The 13,647-nt window shown below is 44.2% G+C and overlaps 1 protein-coding gene across 1 annotated transcript in view; it reads left to right on the forward strand.

The window, feature by feature from the left end:
• The window catches only part of LOC142264476 (uncharacterized), a 157,848-nt gene that overhangs the window by 19,800 nt on the left and 124,401 nt on the right, over window positions 1-13,647 (forward strand). Inside the window, exons 7-9 of the mRNA XM_075332252.1 lie at window positions 3,395-3,492; window positions 3,616-3,727; window positions 11,235-13,578. Of these exons, the coding sequence (XP_075188367.1) occupies window positions 3,395-3,492; window positions 3,616-3,727; window positions 11,235-13,578 (2,554 nt within the window). The remainder of the gene's footprint in view (window positions 1-3,394; window positions 3,493-3,615; window positions 3,728-11,234; window positions 13,579-13,647) is intronic.

Below are 13,647 nucleotides of genomic sequence, written 5' to 3' on the forward strand. Positions count from 1 at the left end.
ACCCATAATTAGCGACTAGTTTCACATTACAACTGGCTTGACTTTCTTTTCTCGCCAACCATGGATCCAGTACATACTCTCTGTGATCAGGTGGCAATTCTGACTCAGTTGGTCCAGGATTTAGCCATGGAGCAGCAGAAGATAGAATCTTCTCAGAACTCTTAGCCACAAACGTGAGCTCCCGCAGGACGCCGCCCACACTGACCCCCAGTGTGAGCACCCCCCAGACCCCACGCCGCTCACCACCAGCACTTCCCGCAATAACCCCACCCACACCGTGAGCACCTCCTGGATCCCGCACAACCCCCGCACGGCTCCAGTGCTGCGGGTGGCGTAGGGTCTGGGTGTTCCTCTCGCTGGGAGTCAGTGTGGGCGGCGTGAACTCATGCTGGTGGCTAGGAGCCCCAGCCAGTTGTAAGTTTTGTTGGCATTTAATCCACATAAAGTACTAATCCCTTAATTGTTTATGGACACTAAACATTAGCATTCAGTGTACTATGTGAGCCGGGAATGACTGCGCAGGCGCGGGATTCAGTCCAGCTACGTGGATGATGATGGAGGCGTCAGAGACGTCAATCATCAAAGTAGAAAAGAAGCACGCCCATCCTCCCAGAACAGGTCATTTGCATACGTGGCGGTCAGATTTTATAAAATTATTTCTGGGGTCTGCAAGGGGAATCGGGTAACAAGGTGCACCTTCATAGAATGTGGCCCAGGAGTTGCAAAAGGTGAGACTTTTGGCTCAATACTGAAAAAACTGGTGACAGGTTCTCTTTTAAGGGTTTTTCTCAGATTGAAACCTCTTACGGACCTTACACGTAAGGGTTGGATCTATGGGTTTGGTCGTCGGAGGCTGTGGGGGCCTTTCTGGAGTTGAAAAGATGTTTTTTGTCCGCGACGGTTCTCATTCAGCCAGACCTCAAGAGGCCGTTCATTGTGGAGGTGGATGCTTCTAAAGTTGGCATAGGGGCGGTATTGTCTCAAGGTCCTAAAACATTAACCAACTTGCGCCCATGTGCCTTTTTCTCAAAAAATTTCTTGTCTGCAGAGAGACATTATGATGTTGGGAATCATGAGCTGCTCGCCATCAAACTAGCATTTGAGGAATGGAGACGGTTTTTTTTGGAGGGAGCTGTTCATCAAGTCACGATTGTGATTGAACATAAAAATTTAGCGTATATTGAATCAGCCAAACGGTTGACCCTTAGACAGACCAGGTGGTCATTATTTTTTCGAGATTTAATTTTTCGATCACGATAAGGCCAGGGTCTAAGAATGTGAAGGATGACGCTTTGTCACGTAGTCTGGATTCTGTATCTCCTTCAGAAACTCCATTCTTCCTCAGGCTATTGTAGTTGCCATTATGTCTTCGGAGTTTTAAGCAGAGATCCCTGAGGCTCAGTCCTTGGCACCTTCTATTACTCCAGAGTCCAAGTTATTTGTTCCTGTGTACCTGAGGTTGCGCTTGTTGCAGGAACTTCACGACTCTTTACTGAGTGGTCACCCTGGGATCACAGCTTCCCAAAAGGCTATTTCCAGGCTCTTCTGGTGGGCATCCATGCATAATGATGATTGTTAAGAATTTTGTATCTTCTTGTGAAAATTGCGCACTCACTTAAGTAAGTCGTAACTGGCCGGCCGGGGAATTGGCTCCATTGCCAATTCTGAAAAGACCATGGAGTCATTTGTCCATTTATTTCATTACTGACTTACCGGAGTCTGGTGGGAAGTCTGTTATTTGGGTGGTGTTTGACCGAGTTAGTAAACAAGCACACTTCGTTCCATTATCAAAGTTACCTAATGCCGAAACAGTTTCCAGGTTTTTCATCGGACATGTGGGGATACCATGCAATCGTGTCCGATAGGGGGGTGCAATTCATTTAAAAATTTTGAAGGGCGTTCTGTAAAGGTTGCCTTTCTCCTTTGCTTATCACCCTGACACCAACGGGCAGACTGAGAGAACAATCAGTCTTTGGAACAAATTTTACGATGTTTTGTTGTGGCTCAGCAGGAGGACTGGTCCTCATTTTTACCACTCGCAGAGTTCGCCTTTAACAATAGGGTTAATCAGTCCACCGGAACCTCACCATTCTTTTGTAATTACGGCTTTCATCCTTATTGTGGTGAATTTTCTAGGATAAGTTCTGGGTGTCTTGGAGTAGACGTAGCCGTACAAAAACTTGGGGATGTCTGGAAGGAGGTCCTAAAGAATATTGGTGTGGACCAATTTCGCCAGAAACTGAAAGCCGATAAGAAATATTCCACCGCTCCTGTCTTCAAGGTGCGGAATAAAGTTTAGTTGTCTTCTAAGAATATTAAACTGAAGGTAGCCTCGACGAAGTTGTGTCCTAAATTCATTGGTCCATGTGAGGTTTTAGAGTTGATTAACCCGGTGGCCTTTACATTGAAACTACCTCAGTCCTTTCGTATCCCTAATGTGTTTCACAGGTCTCTGTTGAAAGAATTTGTTCCCTCAGCCTTGTCTCCCTCATCCCGGCCTCCTTCAGTTCCATTGATGGAGGCTTAGAGTACAAGGTGCACAGGATCGTTGACTCTCATAGGGTCCAGAATTCCCTTCAATATCTGATACATTGGAAGGAATATGGACCCGAAGAGAAATCCTGAGTTCGAGCTCTTTCTGTGAGGCCAGTCGGTTGGTCAGGGCCTTTCATCAGAGGTTCCCTGAGAAGCCTAGGTGTTCAGTGCCCCCCCCCCCCCCTGAAGAGCGGGTACTGTCACGATTCCTCTGTGCAGAGCATCTTGCACACTGAGAGATTCTGCTGTGTTTGCCTGGTGCGCTGAGCTGTCAGTCTAGATTGAGAGTGCAGGCTTCCATTCTGGTTCTATGGTTCTAGGAGGTGCTGGGTTGCTCAGGTGTTACAACTTCCCTGTAATTGCTCTGCTTCTTAACTGAGCAAGTTCTCCTAGAACCTTTCCAGTCATACATTCTGGTTTTGTGAGTGTGCTGATAGCGTGTATTATTAATATGTTCTGATCCTTGTTGCCTGACCTTGGACTGTTGTTTGACTCCACTCTGCCCGCTCCCTATTCTTCACGTGTTCTCCTTGTATTCTGACCTTGGACCGTTACCTGACCACGTCTTAGTTTACTCCCTGTATTCACTAAGTGCCTTCCTGGATTTCTGACCCCGGATCATGACCTGACTACTCCTCTGTTTACTCCTGGAATCCATTACGTGTCCTCCTGGTACCTCACCCTGGCTTGTCTGACTACTCTCGCGTTCATACTACCCATAAGTAGTGACTAGTGACACAGATACTATTAGTATGCTGAACCGCAAATAGGGCTTATTTTCGGGGTAGATCTTATTTTTGGGGAAATCCCGGTACTACCCCCATCATCTATGTATCCCATCACTGTGTGTTTCCTACAGATGGACCCAGGAGGAGAAATCCCCCAGAGAGATGTCCCCGTCCTCTGTGTCCCCAGCACTGTCCAGAGGAGAAGCACAATGTCCCGGAGACTCCTCAGGTAGATGGCGCTGAGCCCTGGACCAGATCTGTATATGGGGGACATTTCTGCTCCTGCGGTCGTAGGTGTCATAGATATTGGAGGTCTCTTGTATTGTGCTGATTGTTACATCTGATATATCAGGGGGAAGATCCCACTAATATTAAACTGGAGGAAGAAGAAGAAGCGATGACGAGGGAGGATCAGCCGAGTGTGAGTGACGGGAAGGAGAAGAATCCAGGAGAGGTTTCCACAGGTGTGTAATGATGACGGGCAGGGGATGATGATGGGTAGGTGACGATGGCCGGGTGGGGGGTGACTATGGCCGGGCGGGGGTGAACATGGGCAGGTGACGATGGCTGGGCGGGGGGTGAAGATGGCCAGGGATGGGGTGAGGACGGGCGGTTGATATCGTGTGTGAGTCTCCGGTGCTCGCAGTAAAGCTTTATCCGCCGTCCACATCACAGCAGAAGCGTCCGGTGATGGTGCAGCTGCTCCTGTGCAGAGTCCGGCTGAGCACCGGGGAATATCGCGGCCTCCGCACCTCTGCTTAATGATTTAGGAAGCAGATGTGTAATTTTCCTGATTATCCTCTTTTATTATCGCTTCCATCCGTTACTTCCATCTTTTCCTTAGCCTCATACATATAAATGTCTGAGCTGGTGTTGGCGGCTGTGACGCTCCCCGTCCTGTGGACCTCAGTGATGTCGCCGCTCTCTGCCCCGGCACTGACATGTCACATGTAGACTCGTCCTACCTGTCCCCTCTGTTTCCCCCCACACTGAGGCCGGCGTTCTGCTCGTTCTGCCTCCACAGCCCTATGGTAAGTCAGAAGCTATGGAGGTCTGGATCAGACGAGCGGCTGTCGTCCCTGTGCCGCTATGGAGGACATGTGGGAGGTAGGAAGAACCAGCACACAGGTCTCAGGTGGAGGCAGCGGAGGGCACCGGGGAGGGGACAGCACATCACAGATGATTGGTCACTTTTCTGTTCCAGGGTGGGGGGAGGCTTTACCATTAAAGGGATTACGGGCTTGTATGTACAGACAGATGTGATACATCCACCGCCGTATCCCCCCTCAGGGGTATAACACGTGGCCCCTTGTCCTTAGAAGTGAGGCAGCTCGGGCACCGCCATGTTAGGCCTATGGGTTGGACCCCCCTTCTAATGTTTGTTTCTCCACCAACCAAGTCCCCATTGTCCCCAAACTTTCAGGGTGCCTAGAGGACATCTAAGCCACTGCCCCAAAAGGTGTCACAAAATTTTGGGTTGGTGGGCTCGAGAACCAGGTTTTCCTGATCTCCGGTACCGAAATCTCCTGTTTTGAATGTCTAACCAAAAATACATGATATAAATTTTCTACCCAAGGAGTCCACTACGCACCCTGCAAATTTGTGGTATTTCCCCCTTTTATTTCGGGTAATATTATAATATGACCATTACCTTTACAAAACAACACACATTATACAAAGACCAATAATACCACCATACACCTACCATGTACATAATGTGTACAGCATGAGCCCCCCACACGGTCCCCCTAACCTTAGATTCTAGTGATGCCCTTGACGAGAACTATTGATGGGGTGAGAAACTTCCGTCCCTTCAGCTGTTGCATAATTACACATCCCCCAAAAATTAGGTCCCCTGTGGCCTCAGACCTAAAGTTAGACCTGGAAAGTGTATAATAATAGGCAGCAACAGCCATAAGTGTTTCTCCACTGACTCTCCCCAGAAGAGACAGAGGGTAATCCAGCAACAAAGTCCAAGGGATATTAAAATCCAAAAATTTTATTAAATCAAATTAAAATCCATATAAAAAAAGGTCCAAACAGGGTATAAACAACTGTCAGAGAGGATGCATTTCGAACCCAATGGCTCTTAGTCAGTCTCTACTGAATGAATGGAAATGGACTAATTAAAATAAGCTGTGAACCCAGTGAGGACAGAAGTGGGAGGAGAGTAAAGAAGCCAGGATAAGGAAGAAAAGGAAAAAAAAAACACAAAACAACAAAAAAAAAAAAAAAAAATCATGGAAAAACATTTTTTACAGATGCATTCAATAAATAAAGTGCAAGTCGCTCTTGCGGTTCATGCCTAGAGGAGCTCGTGTATCCATAGCAAAAATCCAAAATGTTTCTCTGCGTAATAATAATTCCTTCAAATTCCCTCCTCTCTTTGGCAATCTAACCTTCTCAAGAGCAACCACCTGCAAAGTGTCGATATTACCGGCATGTTTAGAAAAAAAAATGCTGTGATGCCCCCGATAGATTCCTGGTAGTAGTAGTGGTGCGATTAGAGTCATAAACATGCTCTGAAATCCTATGTCTCAGAGGACGGGTCGTGCTGCCGATATACTGGAGGCAGCATTCACTGCAGGAAACACAGTAGATAACATGATCCGTCCAATTGTTTCTGGAATTGGGTCGATTACGGAACATTTATCCGAATGGCTGGATGATCATTTACAGGATTTGGCTAAAGCCTCTCCTAGTCATATAATAGATAGTAAGCATGTCTTGAACATTATTACTGGTATCAAATGGCAAAAAGAGTATAGTTGGATCTCCTGTGATGTACAGACTCTATATACATGTATCCCCCATTATTTGGCTATTTTGGCCCTTAAAAGTGCATTGGAGAGATACACCAATTATTCATCTGATTTGCAGCACCTTATCCTTGAGGTAACAAACTTTCTTTTGAAAAATAATTATTTTTCATTTTTGGGGGTGTTCTATCTTCAGCTTCAAGGCTGTTCGATGGGGGTGAAATTTTCGCCCTCATTAGCATGCATTTTTTTGCACTGGTGGGAGGAACAATTCATATTTAATCTCTCCGACCCCTTTCTTTCTGATACTGCCATATACTTGAGATATCTTGATGCTGTCTTATTATATGGCAGGGAGCCTCTGAAACTGTTGGTGACTTTATCAGCTATATCAGCAATAGTGCACACAATCTTTCCTTCACATATCAGCATCATCTTACAAAGATCAGCTTTTTGGATATGTCCCTTTGTGTTAATCACATGACGGGGGTTATTGAAAGCAAACTGTACCGTAAACCGTGCTCTGGAACTCACTTTTCCATGCCAAAAGTTGCCATCCCCGTCATGTGATCCAAAATATCCCAGCGGGTGAATATGTCAGAGCGGTCAGATGCTGTACCACTGCTGCTGATCTGGCTGAGGAATTTACAATTATTGATGAGAGATGTAAAGCGAGGGGTTACTCCCAAGCTCATCTAGATCATCCCAAAAATAAAGTGAATCTCAAGGATAGGGAACAGTATCTTCACATGTCAGTGAATAAAAAGAAAAAAACTTAATTTTGATAAAAAAACAGTATTTTTTTCTACTAAATATAGTAGAAATTATCATCAGGTTACAAATATTATCAGGAGATTCTTCCCTATTCTTTTGTCAGATGAAACCCTATACAAAATTCTTGATCAAGGTGTGAAATTTGTGTCTAGGAAAAACGCATCTCTGGGCAGTGATTATCCCCCGGTGACCACACAGCTTCAACTCGGAGAAATGTTACTCCTAATACTAGTCTTAATTGGCTTCCAACATGTGGGTCTTACAAGTGTGGCGGGCAATCCTGCGGTCTTTGTAGATTCATGGGGGGTGCACAAAATTTTTCTTCCAATGTTAATGGAAAGCTTTTTAAAATGAAGGATATGATAAATTGCGGCACGGATCATGTTATCTACTGTGTTTCCTGCAGTGAATGCAGCCTCCAGTATATCGGCAGCACGACCCGTCCTCTGAGACGTAGGATTTCAGAGCATGTTTATGACTCTAATCACACTACTACTACCAGGAATCTATCGGGGGCATCACAGCATTTTTTTTCTAAACATGCCGGTAATATCGACACTTTGCAGGTGGTTGCTCTTGAGAAGGTTAGATTGCCAAAGAGAGGAGGGAATTTGAAGGAATTATTATTACGCAGAGAAACATTTTGGATTTTTGCTATGGATACACGATCTCCTCTAGGCATGAACCGCCAGAGCGACTTGCACTTTATTTTTTGAATGCATCTGTAAAAAATGTTTTTCCATGATTTTTTTTTTTTTTCTTTTCTTCCTTATCCTGGCTTCTTTACTCTCCTCCCACTTCTGTCCTCACTGGGTTCACAGCTTATTTTAATTAGTCCATTTCCATTCATTCAGTAGAGACTGACTAAGAGCCATTGGGTTCGAAATGCATCCTCTCTGACAGTTGTTTATACCCTGTTTGGACCTTTTTTTATATGGATTTTAATTTGATTTAATAAAATTTTTGGATTTTAATATCCCTTGTACTTTGTTGCTAGATTACCCTCTGTCTACAATCTGGATTGCCAGTATACCCTTTCCCTTGCACGAGTACTGGATACGGTGACCCCTCCTTTGGCTACAGGTGAGCAGATACCAATCTTTCTTTTTGTCCCTGATATTCTCCCCAGAAGAGGTTATGGGCTCACAGCGTCGGTCACTCCCCACATCAGAGCGTCTGCCCCTCAGGAGTTAGCGGCCGCCGTTCTTCTCAGGAGGATTTACAACGCGGAAATGACAGCAACTGTTTCCATGTGACAAGAGGCGGAGCTATTGTGCTTCCCTTACTGCTTTCCTGGTGGACACGAGGTTCTCTATGGCCCGCCTTCTTCTCTGATTGGCCGTGCTTCTGCGATGTGCGACCCGCCCCGGCGCTCAGCACACGCCCCATAATAGTCCAGCTCCTCCTCTTTGTATCTTTCTATTATTTGTCGCTGCTAAGTCCTGAGGGACAGACGCTCTTATGTGGTGAGTGGTGCTGGGCGGTGACTCCATCACTTTATGGGGGGAGAGGAAATTGAGGAAACCTCTTATGGTTATTTATCTTATAAACACTTTGCAGTGACTTTTGTTTTGAGGAACCTGATTATTATGGGATGTGTCACTGCAGCTGAAGAGACCAGTCAATGATCGTCAGGGGTCGGCTGCTTGTGATCCCCATAACCTCTGCAGCAGAAGGTGCTGGACAATGTGGAGCATTCGGCTATGTGCACACCTTCTTCAGTATTTTTTTGCAGAAATTTCTGCACCATTTCCTCATCTCTTGGCAGGAAATCTGCAGCGGCAAAACCTGCGTTTCTGATGTGTTTTTATTTGAGCTTTTCTAGCGTTCTGGGGTGAAATACTGGAAAATTGCAGGAAGAATTGACGCTGCAGATTATTTTCTGCCCCCAATCTGCCAGGACACAATGTGTGCACGAGGCGTCAGGGTTGTCACTGACTTTGCTGCATCAGGATTTTCTAAAATGTGAGAATAATGCAGCGTGTGCACAGGGCCTATGATGTGAATCTGCTGCAAATGTCAATTGAAAGGGTGGCCTCTACAGATCCAAATGCTCCATATTCTGTGGCGGATTCTGCTGCAGATTTTTTTGTGCAGCAGAAATTTGTTGTATTAACAAGGCCCTGTTCACAATTTTTGCTGTTTTGGTTTTTTTTTTATTGTTTTTGTTAATTAAAGGGAATCTGTCAGGTGATTTTCTAGTACAATATTAATGGTATACTTACATAGGGCTCGGGGAGCAGCGCACATTCACTCTATTTCCATACACTTCACTAGTAACTACATCACACTGAGTTCTCTGGACTCACAACAAGATAACAGGAGAAGGCCGAGCAATGATAGTTACTGATCCTGAAAGGGCGGCTGAAGCCCTATACCAGGATACCATTAGTATTGTACTAGAAAATCACCTGACAGATTCCCTATAAAAGTTGCTTTTTACAGGACCAGTACAAGCTCTAAGTTTTCAGAAGTCCCATGCACAGACTTTTTTTTCCTGACTGAATTGAAATACTCAGTGTTTCTGAAGTATTTTTTTTCAGCCATAGAAAGTAATGAGTAAGTGGGAAAAAAAAGAAGCAGCAAATACATTGTAATTAGTGATGAGCGGACTCGCAGACACACCTGATCAGCGGGGCTAACTGGGTTTAAAAAAATAAATAAATAAAAACCCGGTTCGGACCCAGAATTTATCCTACATATCTGGCTGGACACCGGTCCCCATCTAAATCTATGGTGACCCAGATTCCGGCGTCTTAAAATGGTGGTAGAAGGATTCGGTGATTGGAGCAGGCACATGATGCTTACCGAGTCTCCGTGCTACTACCAGGGCCGCTCATTATCCTTCATACATATTCACTGTTTCCTCCCTTTTTTTCCGCTTCTCCTTTTTTTTCTCCTTTTCCCTGTTTTCCTTTTCTCCTAGTTTTCCCCCTTCCCCCTTTTTTCCACGGGGAGAGAGAGACCGGGCATGGAGGGACAAGTCGCTTCATTTATGCTTCCATTCATCAATGTCCCCATGTGGCAGTGAACCCGCTTCTAATTTATAATGGTGACTTTCAATTTCGGTTTCACAGTTGTCGCTTCTTTTCCAGGTAATGGGGCCAGCTTCCAGAATTACAACCAGACCTTATACAGACCTCCTACATTTAGCGTGGGCAAATCCCTACTAGAAGCTGTCCGTGCTCGTTTGTATATACCGTATTTTTCGGACCATATGACGCATTTTTTTCCCCTCAAATTTTGGGGGAAAGTGGGGGTGCGTCTTATGGTCTGAATATAGGGCTGCGGCCGGGAATGAGGGTCCTGCAGTGAAGCGGGTCATCGGCGGCACGAGCAGGCTGTAGCAGCGCCTACCGTTACAACGTGGGCCCACTCATTACATATGCACGCCCATCCTCCCGCCCATCATCTCTCAGCACTGAAGCCGGCGCAGACAGGTGGGCAGAATGATGGGCGGGGGGTGCGCATATTAAACAGCCGGCCATGATCACCCCTGGCAACTACAGCCTGGAGTAATCATGTGCGGCTGTATTCACTGCTCTACGTGCATCATCATCAGCGCGGGGGGCAGTGAATAAGTACGGTACACTCACCCATCACCATTCCCCTGCAGCACCGCAATCTCCTCCTGTCTGCCGGCCAGCTGAGCTGTGTAGCGAGCGGTGAGCACAGCAATGACATCATCGCTGTGCGCACCGCTAGTCACACAGGTCAGCTGACCGTCAGACAGCAGGACGAGCAATGCTGCAGGGGAACGGTGACGGCTCCGCACAGGTCATCAGTGCTGCTGCCGCCACAGACAGGGGGAGGAGCGATGCTGCATGAAGCGAGGAAAGGTGAGTATAAACGTTTATTTTTTGTGTGATACAGGATACATGCCATGTAGCAGGATGGGGCCATGTAGCAGGATGGGGCCATGTAGCAGGATGGCGCCATGTAGCAGGATGGCGCCATGTAGCAGGATGGCGCCATGTAGCAGGATGGCGCCATGTAGCAGGATGGCGCCATGTAGCAGGATGGCTCGGGGTATATAGCAGGATGGCGCCATGTAGCAGGATGGATCGAGGTATATAGCAGGATAAGGGCATATATCAGGATGGGGAGTATATAGCAGGATGGCAGTATATAGCAGGATGGGGGTATATAGCAGGATGGCAGTATATAGCAGGATGGGGGTATATAGCAGGATGCCAGTATAAAGCAGGATAAGGGCATATACCAGGGTGGGGTACATATACAATATGAGGTTAATCTTCGTTTCTCACCTGCCCATTGCCGGCAAAAATGCAGTGGGGAGAAAATGAACTTTATTCTCCCCGGCAGCATTTGGATTGCCAGACTGTAGTAGACCATTTTTTTGTCTATTCTATCTAAATGTAGAAATTAATTGTGTTGTAGAAAGAAATCACATTCAATCTATTTTTCAACCTTACAGGAAATCCTTGTGAGAATAACAATTTGTCAATAATTTGTAAAAAAGAAGATATGAGGAAACCTTCTAATGGAAAAAACCTCATTACCCTTCATTTACATCCTCGACTTCATGATACTTCATATAGCCCCCCTACTCATGAGGAACCCTCTCCTGAGCAATCTCAGATTGATATCACAATTCCAGGTGATAAAGTGGAGACAAGATTTCAGTGTGACAAGCAACTTACTAAAAGCTCAATTTTTGTAACACAAAGAAAGCACAAAGGAGAGAAGTCATACTTCTGTTCAGCATGTAGGAAATGCTTTACAGATTATTCAAGATTTGTTAGACATGAGAGAATTCACACAGGAGAAAAGCCGTTTTTATGTTCACCATGTGGGAAATCTTTCACAGATAAAGGGACTCTCGCTAGACATGAAAGAATTCATACAGGAGAGAAGCCATATTCATGTTCAGAATGTGGGAAATGTTTTGGAAATAAATCACATCTTAATAAACATCAAACAATTCACACAGGGGAGAAACTATTTTCATGTTTGCAGTGTGGAAGGGGCTTTCAAAATAAATATAATCTTCTTACCCATCAAAGAATTCACACAGGAGAAAAACCGTATTCATGTTCAGAATGTGAGAAATGCTTTAGAAGAAAATCAAATCTTGTGACACACAAGCGAAGTCACACAGGAGAGAGGCCGTATTCATGTTCAGACTGTGGGAAATGTTTTAGAAGTAAATCAGGTCTTATTACACATGAGAGAATTCACACAGGAGATAGGCCATATTCATGTTCAGAATGTGAAAAATGCTTTACAGATAAATCAAGTCTTGTGACACACGAGAGAAGTCACACAGGAGAGAAGCCGTATTCATGTTCAGAATGTGGGAAATGCTTTACAAATAATTCCAAATTTGTTAGACATCAGAGAATTCACACAGGAGAAAAGCCATTTTTGTGTTCACTATGTGGGAAATCCTTCACAGATAAAGGGACTCTTACTAGACATCAGAAAATTCATACAGGAGAGAAGACATATTTATGTTCAGAATGTGGGAAATGCTTTAGTGAAAAATCAAATCTTGTTAAACATCAAAAAATTCACACAGGTGAGAAACCGTATTCATGTTCACACTGTGAGAAATACTTTACAGTTAAAGCAAATCTTGTGAGACATGAGATAAGTCACAAAGGAGAGAGGCCATACTCATGTTCAGAATGTGGGAAATCTTTTTTATTTAAATCAAATCTTGCTAGACATCAGAAAATTCACACTGGAGACAAGCCACATTTATGTTCAGTGTGTGGAAAATGCTTTACAGATAAACAAAACTTGGTTTTACATGAAAGAATTCACACGGGAGAAAAGCCATTTTCATGTTCACTATGTGGAAAGTGCTTTACAGATAAAGTGAGCCTTATTAGACATCAGAGAATTCATACAGGGGAGAAGCGGTATTCATGTTCAGAATGTGGGAAATGTTTTAGAAATAAATCACATCTTAATAAACATCAAAGAACTCACACAGGGGAGAAATTATTTTCATGTTTGGTATGTGGAAGGTGCTTTCAAAATAAATATAATCTTCTTACACATCAGAGAATTCACACAGGAGAAAAGCCATATTCATGTTCAGAATGTGAGAAATGTTTTACAGATAAATCAAGTCTTGTGGCACACAAGCGAAGTCACACTGGAGAGAGGCCGTATACATGTTCAGAATGTGGGAAATCCTTTAGAAATAAATCAGGTCTTGTGACACATGAGAAAATTCACACTGGAGAGAAGCCATATTCATGTTCAGAATGTGGGAAATCTTTTATAAAAAAATCAAGTCTTATGAGGCATATGAGACTTCACACAGGTGAAAATCTGTATTCATGTTCAGAATGTGAGAAATGCTTTATAGAGAAATCAAGTCTTGAGACACACAAACGAAGTCACACTGGAGAGAAGCCATATTCTTGTTCAGAATGTGGGAATTCTTTTATACATAAATCAAGTCTTATGACACACGAGAGAATTCACACAGGAGAGAGGCCGTATTCATGTTCAGAATGTGAGAAATCTTTTATAAATAAATCAAGTCTTATGAAGCATAAGAGAATTCACACAGGAGAAAAGCTATATTCATGTTCAGAATGTGAGAAATGCTTTACAGAGAAATCAAGTCTTGTGAGACACAAGAAAATTCACACAGGGGAGAAGCCGTATTCATGTTCACACTGTGGGAAATGCTTTACAGATAACTCAAGTCTTATGAGACACATTAAAAGTCACACAGGAGAAACTCATGTTCAGAATGGGGAAAATATTTTGTACATAAATCCCGTCTTGTTAGCCATACAGTAAAGAAATTATAATTATGTTCTATATTTTATAGATTTGATAAACAGTGCTAAGATTAAATGAGTACA

This window comes from Anomaloglossus baeobatrachus, chromosome 1, assembly GCF_048569485.1.
Source record: "Anomaloglossus baeobatrachus isolate aAnoBae1 chromosome 1, aAnoBae1.hap1, whole genome shotgun sequence".
Lineage (NCBI taxonomy): Eukaryota > Metazoa > Chordata > Amphibia > Anura > Aromobatidae > Anomaloglossus > Anomaloglossus baeobatrachus.